We start from the raw sequence: 13,201 nt of genomic DNA, 5'->3' as shown, positions 1-13,201 counted from the left end.
GGGCCACATGGGTGAAGTGTCTGAACTGCTTACCTGCCCCCGTGCAAAACTTGCTCCCATCTCTGTCTGAGCCAGCAAGAGTCCATGCCCTCCTCCCCTGTACTATATGTGGGCGATGCACGGGATCATGTCAACAGCTTCATGCAGATGGGACTAGTCCTTGTCCTCTTCCTCCCTCTCCAGTCCCCACGCCCATGGCACCTCCCCCACTGAATCCCCACAACAGACTCTATTAACTTGTCTTCGCATGTCAAATATCTCTGCCATTTAATTAAAAAAAAAAAAAAGTTAATATCACAAGGGACTCTAGAAATACATGCTTTTGAATTCCAGCCATGGAGAAGACAAATGGAGACACTGGCGTCTGCAGCTGTGCATCTTTCCACAGAAAGGTTCGTGCAGTGGAGACCAGCCCAGGTCCCCTGCCCACGTGAGAACACACAGCCCACCCGGCAAGGGCTGGGGAAGAGTGTCTTTGGTTGGCCGGGTCTTCACCCAGAGCTCACTGGAAGGTGGCTCGGCAGGAAGAGAGAGTCTTCCTGCAGACCCCTGTAAAGAGGCAGAGGCAGGGGGTACACAAGGAGGCATTTAAGGTCTGTTAGCCTCCCGCTGCCTCTGGACAGGACTCAATTGTTTAAACCTAAGACAGAGCAGGTTCATGATTTGAACTTGGATCTCACAGTACCCCAGTGACACATCAGCAGCCGTGATGCAGGTGTTGGCAGGAGAGCAGGCAGCATAGGAACTGTTCCTGGGCAATCCTTATTGTTAGATCCACATAGAGAATACACTCAACCCTTTATATCAAATAAGAGTAAATAATTATACCAATATAAACAGGGCCTCTGACCCTCTCATTTTATTAAAATGGCACGTAAATATTAAAACAGCATACTGATCACTTCATATGTCTGCGTGCCCGCAGGTGTGTGGCCGAGGAGTGGCCCGTGGGCTCCCTCCGTGAGGCTGCAGACTCATGCATTGAGCAGTTCGTGTTCTTTATCAGTTTTCCCCACAGCGTCAGGATTTGATAATGGGTCGAGGTCAGCGAAGAGGCTGAACCAGGCAGTCAGGTCCGAGGCAGCCTTCGCAGGCTCTGGAGAGAGAAGAGAAAACATGAATGCAGGTTGCTTCCAAAGGCCCATCTCTGTCGTGCGCCCTCCAGGCTCCTGTTGGAAAGGGAGGGTACTGTGTGGCTCAGGCAGACAAATCCCGCTACACTCTGCCTCTAAAACTAGTTAGGGAATTCCAGATCTCCCTGTGGGCTGGCCAGCGGATGGCACCTCCCACCAAGCCGCCCCAAACCTCAGACCATGCTGCTTCAACACAAGCAGGAAATACTACTGTGATTTCAGAAATCAGACTGAATGGCGGAGGAAGCAAGGTGCCTTCCAGTGCCCACCGGAGGAATCTTTTCAGATCTGCTGGGTCAAGGGAAACACTGTGGCCACTCTTCTCAGGCTTCAAAGCACCAGGCCAAGAGGAGGGTTGGCACCTAGGCCTGGCTGCTCCTTTTTTTTTCAGGGTCACTGCCTTCTCCTACCCTCTCCTGTCAGAAGAGGGAGGCCTCTGACATGCCCCCTTCTCCCGCTGGGCCCTAAATTGTCCCCACATCCCCTCCATTTCATCCTCACTGGATACTCCCCTCAGCTGCTCTTTCTCTGAACCCCCTGACCTAACTTCCCGAATGCTACAATTAGAGAACCAAATTCTTTTCCAGATGAGAATATTTCCAAATGAGTGCCTGATGCAAGTGATTTCTACATACGCTGGGGGATCTTCTCTATATAAATCATTCCACATGAGGATCAGAGTTCATTGGCTTGGGTGACCCAGGCTGTTTTCCCTTCCCCAATAGGTGGGAGTATCAAAAGCATGAAGAAAATGTCTGACAGGTTATCCTCGCTGAGAGCAGTTAGGAATGTGCTTCCATCTGGCTTAAAGAGTCTCGGAAAATGTTGGTGGGACATCCTGCTAAGAGGTTATGCCAGAATAATAGGAAAGTGGTGGTGGGATTATCTCACATCAACAGGCCTTTGGTCTTTTCATGCAATCGGCACTGAAATGGTAAGATAATGTGCCAATCATGGTATACTTCTGATTCCTGTCTTTTTTTTTTTTTAATGTAATCTCATAGATTACTTCATCATAATATAATCAATATATCTATTATAGACATATAATTACTGCAAACAAGGCTAGTTGGTAACATGCAAGTTATTATTGTTTAACATTAACTGAATTCCATGTGCAATTAGCCTGCAGAACACTTGGCTTAATTTGATATGATAGGGACTTAAGAGATCTCAATATAGTTTGGTTAGGTTGTAGAGTGGCAACAACTTTTTTAAAAAAGGGAATAACTCATCTTAGTCATGTAGGAGGCCATACAGGAAACTATGGGGCAAAACTGATTTAAAGAGGGTAAACCTATTTGTAGTCTTGATAGGGAATTTAGGATATCTTAAAGATGTCTCCAGCAAAGATATGCTATACCCACGTCCCCTTCCTCCTAATTTCCCAAAGTTCTAGCGCAGCCCTCAGAGATCGCTATGGCCTTGCTAGGAGAGTTAGGTGACTGTACTTCGGGGGCAGCCCTCACCTAGACCTCCACTGCTGGAGTTTGGGAAACCAGGTGCAACTGCACAGTACCTATAAGAACATCACAGGAATGCTTCCGGATGATAAAGACACCTCCTATTACTTCCTGTGATCAACACAGGGAAAGTGGATGATGACCAAAGGAAGAGAGAGGCAGCTGTAAATACAGAGTTCTTCAGTTGAGCACATATTCTCTTTGGGGGCATATCTCAAAAAAGAACAGCCCCATGAGCTTGAAAGGCCCTCCTTGGGCGCCTGGGTGGCTCAGTGGGTTAAAGCCTCTGCCTTCGGCTCAGGTTGTGATCCCGGGGTCCTGGGATCGAGTCCCTCATTGGGCTCTCTGCTCAGCGGGGAGCCTGCTTCCTCCTCTCTCTCTCTGCCTGCCTCTCTGCCTACTTGTGATCTCTGTCAAATAAAATAAAATAAAATAAAATAAAATAAAATAGAAAGGCCCTCCTTTGACAACTAAGGACAGCCTGCTCTTTCTGAGGAGCACTACTTAAATGCCTCTTTTGGTGGTGGCAATGGTGTTTTCAGTTAAAGATAGCACACCTCAGTGGCCTTTCCTACCTTGCTGCATCATCTCATCTCGGGCAGCACCCAGTCATGTGGAGATGGGTATTTGATGCCTCCTCATTTGGTTTGATAAAGGGAATTTTGAATTAAGACACTGTGGCCAGAAGAAGTCAGAATGTAATTCCCAGGATTATGCAAAACTCTCCACCCTTGTAGCCCCTGATTTGCCCCCTCGGGAACTCAAACAGAAATTAGTATAGAAAGACGGAAAATAGTGTTAGGCCAGTTGAGGCAGCTGTCATCTCCAGGGGATAAAACACTGTATTACCTTTCGTTGCAGGGCTGTTGTCATTTGGACTGCTTGCCTGTGGTGCTGGACATGGAGTAGGAGGAGGACTGACACTGCTCTCTGACCAGCCTAATGTTCAAAACCAGAGGTGGTTAGGTCTAGGGAAGAGCAGGCTCACTGCCCCACCAGTTGCTGGGTGCACACATGGTCTCACTCACAAAGGCCTCCAGAGAAAGTGAAAGGGGTGGTGTGACAAGGCCCTTCTGCCATGATCCTCATACCTGAGATAGGTTTTAGGGGACAGTAGGTATGTGTAATCATGCCTAATTCATAAGTATGGAAAACTAGGGAAAATACTGGATTTTTGAAAAAGAATTTTTTTTTTTTTTTTGGTGAAATTGCTAAGGTTAAGACATTTTTTTTTCTATGCCCATTTTTCTTCTCAAATATTATGTCATGGTCACACCAAAGATTATATATAACATTCCAAGGAAATTAAGTGCTTTGCCTTTCTGTCATAAATGAAGAAAGCTTTAAAAAGTGACCACCAGTAAATGTAGCAATATAACTAATAAACTGTGGGTCTTCTCTACTTCATTATGATCATTTATTTTCTATACAGCTAATTCAAATTGAGAAGCTTAGTTAATACACAGAAATAAGTGGTAGTCCAGCCCAAATATGTGAGGGGAAAGAAAGCCCCCTTTAACATGATGCTGTACCTTACAGTGGCATTTAGCCTGTGAAAGCCAACATTCCCTAACATCCCTGTGCTCTGCCTGCCCCTCTTGTGGATGTGGCATTTTGCATTCGGCAGTCCTGCTTTGGGGGAGGCAGGCCTCACTTCCCAGGGCCTTCACTATGTGTACTATATGTTTGGGCCTGGCTTACATTTAGTTTAGAACTTTACCAAATACTTTGCACGTCTGCTTTAATTCTTGGTGTGGAAGTTCTATCTTCTCAGTGGGACAAGAAATTGTTTCTTCAATGTCCTCCAAAACACCTGATGCAGTATAGGAAAGCTGTTATGGACTAAGTCCATTCTTGATTCTCACTGTGAAACACAGACCATCAGATGATGCACCACTTTTGGGTCCAGCATTGTTAAATCTGTATCCTTTTACTGGGATGTTCTGGCTATAGCATCTTCTTCAGAAAAAATTTTGTCTCTGCTAAGGCCCTCATGAGACAACATGTTTGGATCTCACAGTTCAGTTGGGGCAGTGAAAGCAATTTCTGGAGCAAGTCACGGGATATATGTCAAAAAAAAAGAATTTCATCCTATTTATTTCCCCTGCCATTATTCTAAGATGCCTCATAAGGGACTTACCTAGCGAATCTTACTATATTTATTAGTTTGCATTTTTGTGTCACCTCCTAGAGTTGTGAGCCTCCTGAATGCAGGAACCACATATTTTTCATCTGTACATCCTTTACTGCACCATCTGGCACATGATGGCTATTGGATTAGGATAGACTCTTGGAGAGTATTCTTAAACCATGAGAAGTACATGAAGCATTATTCTAAGAGATGGCAAAACAATGCTTGGCACTGTAGATGCTACAATACTCACTGGCTGAGTTATTTCCTTTTGGGCAAGTGGCACGCAAACTTCTCTATGAAGACTAACCAGTGACAAAGGAAACAGGAGGCCTGAGCTCTATCTACTGAATCTAAAACAACGTGAACATAGAGAGGGGTTTTAAGAGTATTACTATTCATTGGAAAGGTACTTGAATATGTCGTTAATATAATTCATAAACATTCAAAAGCACCAGATTCTGAAGGAGATTTCTGGGATAATGGAAATGTTCTAACAATGAACTACAGTGATTATTGCACAATATAAATTTACCAGAAATCCTTGCATCACTCTTTTACAATGGCTGGTTTTTATGGTATGTAAATTATAGTTCAAAAAAGCAGTTTATTTGTAAAACTGACCAGTATTCGATGGAATCCAGGAGTAATATAACTTCTCTAGTTCCTAGATAACTGGCCCATGAGCATTACTTCTCAGCACAAATCACATAAAACAGTGGTAAATGTGGGAAGTTAGAGCCAGGGATCCAACGTATGCCAAATAAAGCTGAAAGAGGTAGAATGTAACTGAGTAAATTTTACCCTTTTCCCTACAACCCTGTCCCCAACACCAAATGCAGTCAAGACCCATGGAACCTTTCTACCAAGCCCTGCAAACCTGGCCTCAACCTCTTACAGCACTGGCTCCTAAAGTGTGGTTCCCACACCAGCGGCATGGGCACCACCTGTGAGCTGGCTAGAAATGCAAGTTCCCAGGGCCAACACTGACCCAGTGAATTAGAATTCCTAGGGGGCAAGCTCAGGAAACTGTTTCAACAACCCCCCAGTGACTGCTATGCATGTGCAAGTTTGAGAAGCACTGTCATAGGTGGCCTCCAAGGAGGCTGCAAAAGTCACCATGTCCATCAGGATCAGGTCATCTTGGCTGAGGCCAGAGCCAGACAAAGACAGAGGACCTCTTAGGAAACAGAGGGGTTGGTTTCAAAAACCCACCTCCTCATGTCCTGCGGTTTTAAACTCTTCAGTCCCACCCATGAAGCTGAGTTCAAGGAGGCCCACCCTTCCAGAGAGAACCTCAACTGACTCAGAGCAAAGCCAAGTGACAGGTACAGAAGTCAACCCCTCCCTGATCTCTGGATGCTATTTGATACAGTGGGAACTCAACAAGATAATTCTTCCCACTTCAAAAATATGCACAACATTCATTTTTTTTTAAATGGTTGCAGAGAATGTTCGAAAAGCAAGGCAGGTTCAAAGCATTGTATTTTTTGTAGTAGAAAATGGAACACATTCCTAACATAAGCAGAAATAAATCCACGTGTCAAAATGGAGCTTCCCTCACTTGACGTAATGGGCATGTTCCCGAAAGGTTATAAATAAATAAACTGTCTGTAATCAAGCCATATTTTAAAAGTACCAAAAATATAAATCACATTTCAAGCCCATCACTTCAAGGATTATAACGGCATATTCCTTTATAAAAACAATAAATGGCTTCTAATTGGATTCATTTGTTAACTACAGATGATTTAATTTAACTGCTTGCCTAAACACTCATGAACCATAGAAGCAACATCTAGAATCTACAGATTTGAGGGCTTCTCTACAGCAAAGGACATGAAGAAAGAGTCTGAAGACATGCCCTCATTGGGGACTAAGATGATGGGGACAGCATCCCTCAGAATTTTCACAAAGACATGGGAATTGATCATTATTCCTTTGCCCCATAGTAAGAGTCAGAAACCACAGTGAGTTTGCCATGTCACATTGTTTCCGCAGAACAGCTATTAAGGGTTAAGTCTAACAGCGTATGTGCATGAGGGGAGAACATGGTATGGCTGGGACACCAGCTAAGAGAAAAAAAAAGAAAAGAAAACACCAAGCTCAGCTGCCATGTCACACTCACTCAGATCACTTTGGGAATTATTTGGGGGAGGCGTGCAACGAGAGTAATTATGGATGGAATGCCAAGCCAGATTTCAAATGTCTTGGCTTCTGTCAGGAAAAAATGCTATTTAAAGAGAACTTAGTGTAGCTAATATTCCTGTAATTGCCATCAACTGTTCTCTAGTTGGTGTTAGTTGGCTGAGGCGTTTTTTGACATGAAGGTGTGGCTAGGAAGATGTCTCCCCATCTTAGAGTCCTTGTGTCAGGAGAGGGTGGTGAAGGGTGAGGGCTGCAGAGCCAGCACGGAGAGCTCTGTGAACAAAATGATGATCCTAGCTCACAGATGCTTTGATATGTCAACTGTATGATCCATTTGCAGGAAACACATATGAAATTTTATTGGAGCAATCCTGCCCCCTTTACTTACATAAGGGAAAATATAAATCGGCCAGAAATAACACTAGCCTGCTAGAGCAGCAAGTGAAGCCAAGAAAACACCATCCAGAGGAGCACTTTACCATGAAGGTAATTTCACTAGCTGGGAGAACAAAAGCCTGGGCTGGGTTGATGATCACCCAGCCTGGGGGAACTGAGGTGGGGTGGGCAGTGAAGGGGAAAGTGGGAACACCACAGTCCTGGTAGCCAAGCACCACGCTGCCTTCCACATTTCCCCCTTCTGGCCCCCAGTTTCCATATCTGCAAAGGGTGGATACAAGTTTCTGCCTCATTAGGTTGTTGTATGAATAAAATGGGATCTCCTAGGTGAAACCAGGGAGCACAGAGGCTGGAGAGCAGGCCACCAATAAATCCAAGCTGAATCTGAAGTTTAGTACAGCTCAGCAGACATGAGGAGCAACCCCCTGAGATTAGTTTAGGATTGCTTTCTTTTCATCTAGTGATTCAGTGTCTATTGCTCTTGCTCTCTCTTCTTGTCACCCATCCATCCATCCAGTCTATATATATATTTTTTTTAAAACATCTATTCCAGGCCCTCAGCCTGGAAATATGCTAGTGAGCAACACAAACATGGGTCTGGCCCATGACAACCTAAAGCAAGAGACAGAAAATTACACCAATCTTACAATGATGTGAGAGAAAAGCAATGAGTAAATACTGGCTGTAAAGGGAATGGAGGCAGAAACACCTACCTCGGACTGCTGGCGGGGGTAGTGGGGAGAGGGAGTCAAGGAAGGCTCCCTGGATGAAATGACATTGAAGCTGAGAACCTGAGGGATGAGAACTTAACCAGGGAAAGCAAGCATCATGGGTGTGAGGCGGGAGACATGCTCTGAGGAGGAGAGAGAGCATGTGCCAGACACATTCAAATTTGATATGGCTAGAGTCCAGCTTACTGACAGAATACGTGGGTCTCCAGCAAAACAAGGTTATTAAGTCGTGCTGAGTATAGGTGTGGGAAGTGTAGGCAGCAATGGGACTGGGGTCAGGTTCTAAAGGACCCTGTAAGCCAAGCTGAGGAGTTTAGAACTTATGCAAATGGTGGATATAAAACTGCAACAACCTGGCAAGTCGCAAGACCTCTCTAGGATTTCCTGACTTCCTCACCTATAAAATGATTGATTAATGGAGGCACTTAAATTCTGCACATACCCAAGACCTGCAGATGCTCCTCCAGAAGCCGCTTCTCTAATGGAACAAAACTTCTGTTGGCTCATGCCGAGAGGGCCTACCCCATGTTCAAACTCTAACTACCCCCTGCAGTCTTCTCTTTCTCATCGTCTGAGTCCCAGGAATATCAGTTATCTGGAACCAGGTTAAGCCAGGAATGGCAAGAGTTGAGCTTAGTTTAAGGAAAGGTGAATTTGAGATAATGCAAAGCTTGACATTAGATTAGCTTTAAATAGAAACCCACCCAGATGGGAATAGCACCTAGGCATGGTGTAAAACAAAAGAATAGCCAGAAGGAACACAGGGCTGTATGTTTGTGAGAATGTGGAACAAGACTCCTAACTTTGTTTTGCAGAATCCTAAATTAAAAGATGTCCTGGTGCATTTATTTTGAGCAGATGGTAGTCTTTTCAGTATCAGCGTCTATTTCTAAATTAAATTTGGGGTATTGGTGGAGAATGGAGAAGAATCTCAAATGAGACTTATCAGCCTTACCTTATCTCCACCTTGGGCAACCCCTCTGGTCAGCTCTCTTTCTAGTCACATTAAGAGGCCTCCGGAAGGTACAATTTTCTCATCGCTGTATGACACAGGAAACCCCAGCCCTTATCACGCTGGTAATTTCAGAAACTCTTAGAGATCCTACATAAAATCAATTCCTCTTTTAAATGTCCAGCCCCACTTGATCCTAAATGTAAGTTGCTTTGTTTTGTTCTCCTAGAACCTGAAGTTGGGGTTGGGGGGCGGAGAGGAAAATATACTTGTTATGTTACTAAATCTCCCCTTCCATTCTATTCTCCCAGACACAGGGGAGTAGAGGGAGGAGAATGGACCAAGAAAGGAGGGAGGGCAGCAGAAGAAAAATGGGGAGATAAAGAAGAGAGGAGATAGACGAGGTGAAGGAGGAGTGAGGAGGGGGGAAGGGGAGGGAAATGCAGCCTGTGGAAGAGCAGAGGTTGCTGTAGCTGGAGCCTGGGGGCGGTTCCCCTCAGTTCTCTTGACACTCTGACCTTGAAGATGCAGCCCCACCTGGACCTCACAGAGAACTAGGACAATGGTAGATGAGACTGAGCAGGAATGCACTACAGGGAAGGTGTGGGCGGCTGCTAGCACAGGCAAAGATTCTATAGATCATCTTGATTTCAAATATTCTATTCTGGAACATCATCCAATTTTTGTGGTCCACAGGGACCCTGCCTCCCCACATCCACATTCCTCCTCCATGGCAACCACTTGTCTTGGTCTCTGTGTGTGTCCAGGACACCCAGGGCCAGGCTAATCTAAGCATAAGTCCTGCTCCTCTGGGAGCATCCAAGGAGAGGCCTGAAGGAACCCACTGAGGAAACACGTTTACCATCAGAGACTTGGTACAGAGAGGCAACTGCATAGAATGGTGAAAAGGCACAGACTTCAGAGTGACATGGCTCGGGTTCACAGTCTGCCACCTACCAGATGTATGATTTCAGGCAAATTACCTAGCTCCTCTGTTCCTCAGTTTCCCGGGCCCTAAAAAGGAAATGATGAGGGGCGCCTGGGTGGCTCAGTGGGTTAAGCCGCTGCCTTCGGCTCAGGTCATGATCTCAGGGTCCTGGGATCGAGTCCCGCATCGGGCTCTCTGCTCAGCAGGGAGCCTGCTTCCCTTCCTCTCTCTCTGCCTTCCTCTCTCTCTGCCTGCCTCTCCATCTGCTTGTGATTTCTCTCTGTCAAATAAATAAATAAAATTAAAAAAAAAAAAAAAAGGAAATGATGATAGTTCCTGCCTGGGAAGGGTGTGGTGAGGATTAGGTAAGTTAACTCTCTGCCACTGCTTGTTCCACTAAACCAACATGCCAGTGAGCCTTTCTACTCCATGCTGTTTGAATACTTATTTGTTTCCATTGTTTATTTAAGTTGGGTTTTGAGATGATCTGGGTAATCAGGGGAAGCAGTTTCAATACAAGGTGTCAGAAGGTTAACATTTAGATGCTTTTGCAATTCATGTATATAGATGGACTTTATCTAGACCATGGAAGTAATAAAAAAAGTCGAGCCAGATGCTTTTGCAATTCATGTATATAGATGGACTTTATCTAGACCATGGAAGTAATAAAAAAAGTCGAGCCAATACTCATCTTTTCTTCTTTTTTAGGTGGGAGGGGAAAGTCCTGGCAAAAGCACAGAACATGGTTGTAACTGGGTAACATGATCGGTCACTGAAGCAGGGTGCCCATTCTTTATTTATACCACACCTATTCCGAAGGTTCCCTGTCATCAGGGCAGCATCAGGGCTGGAATTGTGGATCACCTGTTGGGAATCCATAGGTGTGGCAGAAGCTAAATGGGCTTCCTCTTGCAAACATTTAGGTTCCACTTTTTTATTTTTCCCTGTTATTTTGAGTTTTATAGACATTCAATTTGTGGCGGTTGGTATGCAAAGGAAACACGATAATCAGAGGATATAAAAGAACTCCTTTAACACTGGTCTTCATAGAATACCAGCAGAAAAAAGGAAACTTTTAGCAGCCAGGATAATCCTTTTAAGTGGTAAATCAGATCATGTCCATCGGAAGTCCAAGACACTGTGATGGTTCCCAATTTTGTTCGGGCCCCTCAAAAGGCCCAGGTTCTTCCAAAGGCCAGGAGGCCCTGTATGGCCAAGCCTCTGCCTCCCTGCCTCACTCCAGGCACAGAGCTCTTCCTGCAGACCCTTGACCACACTAGGCACGATGAGGATTGTGTTCCCTCTGTCCCCATCTCCCCATGGCCAATTCTCTCACCTCCTGAAAGTCAGCTCAGATCTCATCTTCTCAGTAAGAATCCTATTTAGTTCTACATCCTGACCTGCCTTGCCACCCGCCCAACATTATCTCCTGGTACTATTTTTCCTTTTCTCCATAATACCGATCAATCTCTAGCCTCGTCTGTGATTTTTCTTTACAACGTGTATTGCTCATTACCTCCTCTTCATTAGAACGGGAGTTCCAGGAAGGCAGAAGCCTTTTCTGTTATATTCTCAGATGATGCTCCAGTGCCTGAGACCCAGAAGGACCTGATAAATCTCTGCTGAATCAAGGAGAAACAAATGGCCTCCCTTGGTCTACCAGTACCAGAATGCCTCTTTCTACAGCCAGCTTATATTTCTCACCATCAGAACACCTCCTTCCTTAGCCCCAAGCATACTCCAGTGCTGTTTCCTTGGATCTGGGACAAGGTTAAATGGTGAAGTCCACTGCCGCGGCTCCTGTCGTAACTCTCAGAGACCTCTCATAACATGGGCCCTGAGCTGAGATCTCACCACCTCCTCAGGAAGAGAGTGTGGAGCTCTGACTTCTCCGCTGTCAGTGGGGGCCACCCACAAGTGAGTGACGCTCAGCCACCCCAGCTAAAGGGGAGCACTGCCACCACCATTCCTGTGGGTCTTCATAGCTGGGGGCATGAGTGGGCTTCATCCTGTTGCACAGCTGGAGAGTCTCCAGCAGCCCCAAGATCTGAGTAGTGGATCCTGGCTCTGGGCTTCCAACTCTCCCACGGCTTGTCAGCACCTCCACCACAGGTGGGTGGGGGGTGGAACTCCAGTCACTGGCAGCATGGCTCCTCTGGAGCTCCGTGGGAGAGATGGAGAAACCCAGTGGTGAGACTCGGGGTGAAGTATTTTTGGACTCCATTTATCCCTCCTATCTCTAACTCTAAATAAATGATATGATTACAAAACGGGACTCATGGAAGACAATAAAAGGAATGGTGTATTTTATTAAAAAAAAAAAAAAAGGAAATTTTTTTTTTTTTTTTTGGTCTTGCCCACCAACTCTTGCTGTGTCCATGATCTCATCTCCAAAGACCTGAGGTTTTTTTTAATAGCTCATAATTACTTAATCATTCCAGCTCTGCTGTTTGTTCTCAGCTTTAAGTGCCAGATAAACACTTATTAAGGAGATAGCCTAAATTCATGGAAAAACCAGAACAATTTGAGAATTTCCTAATAGTGATGCCTGTCTTACAATTAAGGTGACATGAAAGAAGGAAAAAAAAAGTGTTGAAATACTAGAAAATTGTTTCTTCCCAAGGTCTGTTTAGAAACTCAAAATTTCTATTTTAATCTGAGTTTGAGTTCTGCACTCTAAATCAATGTGTTCCCCGGGCCGGCAGTTCTCAGCCAGGATGCCTTTCACCCTGACCAGTGTTGCTGGCCACAGAGGATCGATGTGGCAACTGTTATTTCTGCGGTGACCAACAAGCATGGGGGCTGTTGGGCCACGTGTTTCAGACACAACAGGAACAGCTCAGCTGAGAGCATCCTCAGGGCAGGGGTGGGCCAGGAAGGACAGACAGCAAGAAGTAAGATAAAATTCAATGTGAGAAGAGTTAAGAAGCCCAATGGGATGTTACTTGGCACCCAGAAAGATGGCATGACTACAGCAATGTGGAGAACTGTCCAGATAGGAATGGCCAAGCCAATAAGGTCATGACTGTGAAGCCAATCTGATTCTCTGAAGTATGCAGGGCAGAAGTCGACATTCAGAGCAAGACAGTAAAAATGAGGGCCACCTCTCTAACCTTTTATTTAAAAAAAAAAATGTGAACATGAGGAGAAAATGATGAGAAGGAAGAGATCTTAAACCTTATATTTTAACACCTACATTTTAAAGGTGGAATATGATTCTGAGATTTCAACTAAAACGTCACTAGATATAAAAGAAAAATACAAAGATGAAAAAACAGCAACAAAAAGACACTAGATATGAAATAAAAATCAGAAAACA

General features: G+C 44.9%; 1 protein-coding gene across 17 annotated transcripts in view; it reads right to left on the bottom strand.

Moving 5' to 3' along the window:
- Positions 1–822: 822 nt before the first annotated feature.
- Positions 823–13,201, bottom strand: part of ICA1 (islet cell autoantigen 1) — a 141,111-nt gene continuing 128,732 nt past the window's right edge. For 15 of the 17 annotated variants that reach the window (XM_032304241.1, XM_032304242.1, XM_032304245.1 and 12 more), the window contains 2 exons: positions 3,446–3,535; positions 823–1,096 (listed from right to left, as the gene is read on the bottom strand). In XM_032304241.1, coding sequence (XP_032160132.1) covers positions 975–1,096; positions 3,446–3,535 — 212 coding nt within the window. In that variant the 3' untranslated portion in view covers positions 823–974. The remainder of the gene's footprint in view (positions 1,097–3,445; positions 3,536–13,201) is intronic. The other 2 variants (XM_032304243.1, XM_032304257.1) reach the window with 1 other exon arrangement.

The sequence above is a fragment of the Mustela erminea genome, chromosome 11 (assembly GCF_009829155.1).
Source record: "Mustela erminea isolate mMusErm1 chromosome 11, mMusErm1.Pri, whole genome shotgun sequence".
NCBI lineage: Eukaryota > Metazoa > Chordata > Mammalia > Carnivora > Mustelidae > Mustela > Mustela erminea.
This window is presented reverse-complemented; position numbering and strand designations above follow the sequence as displayed.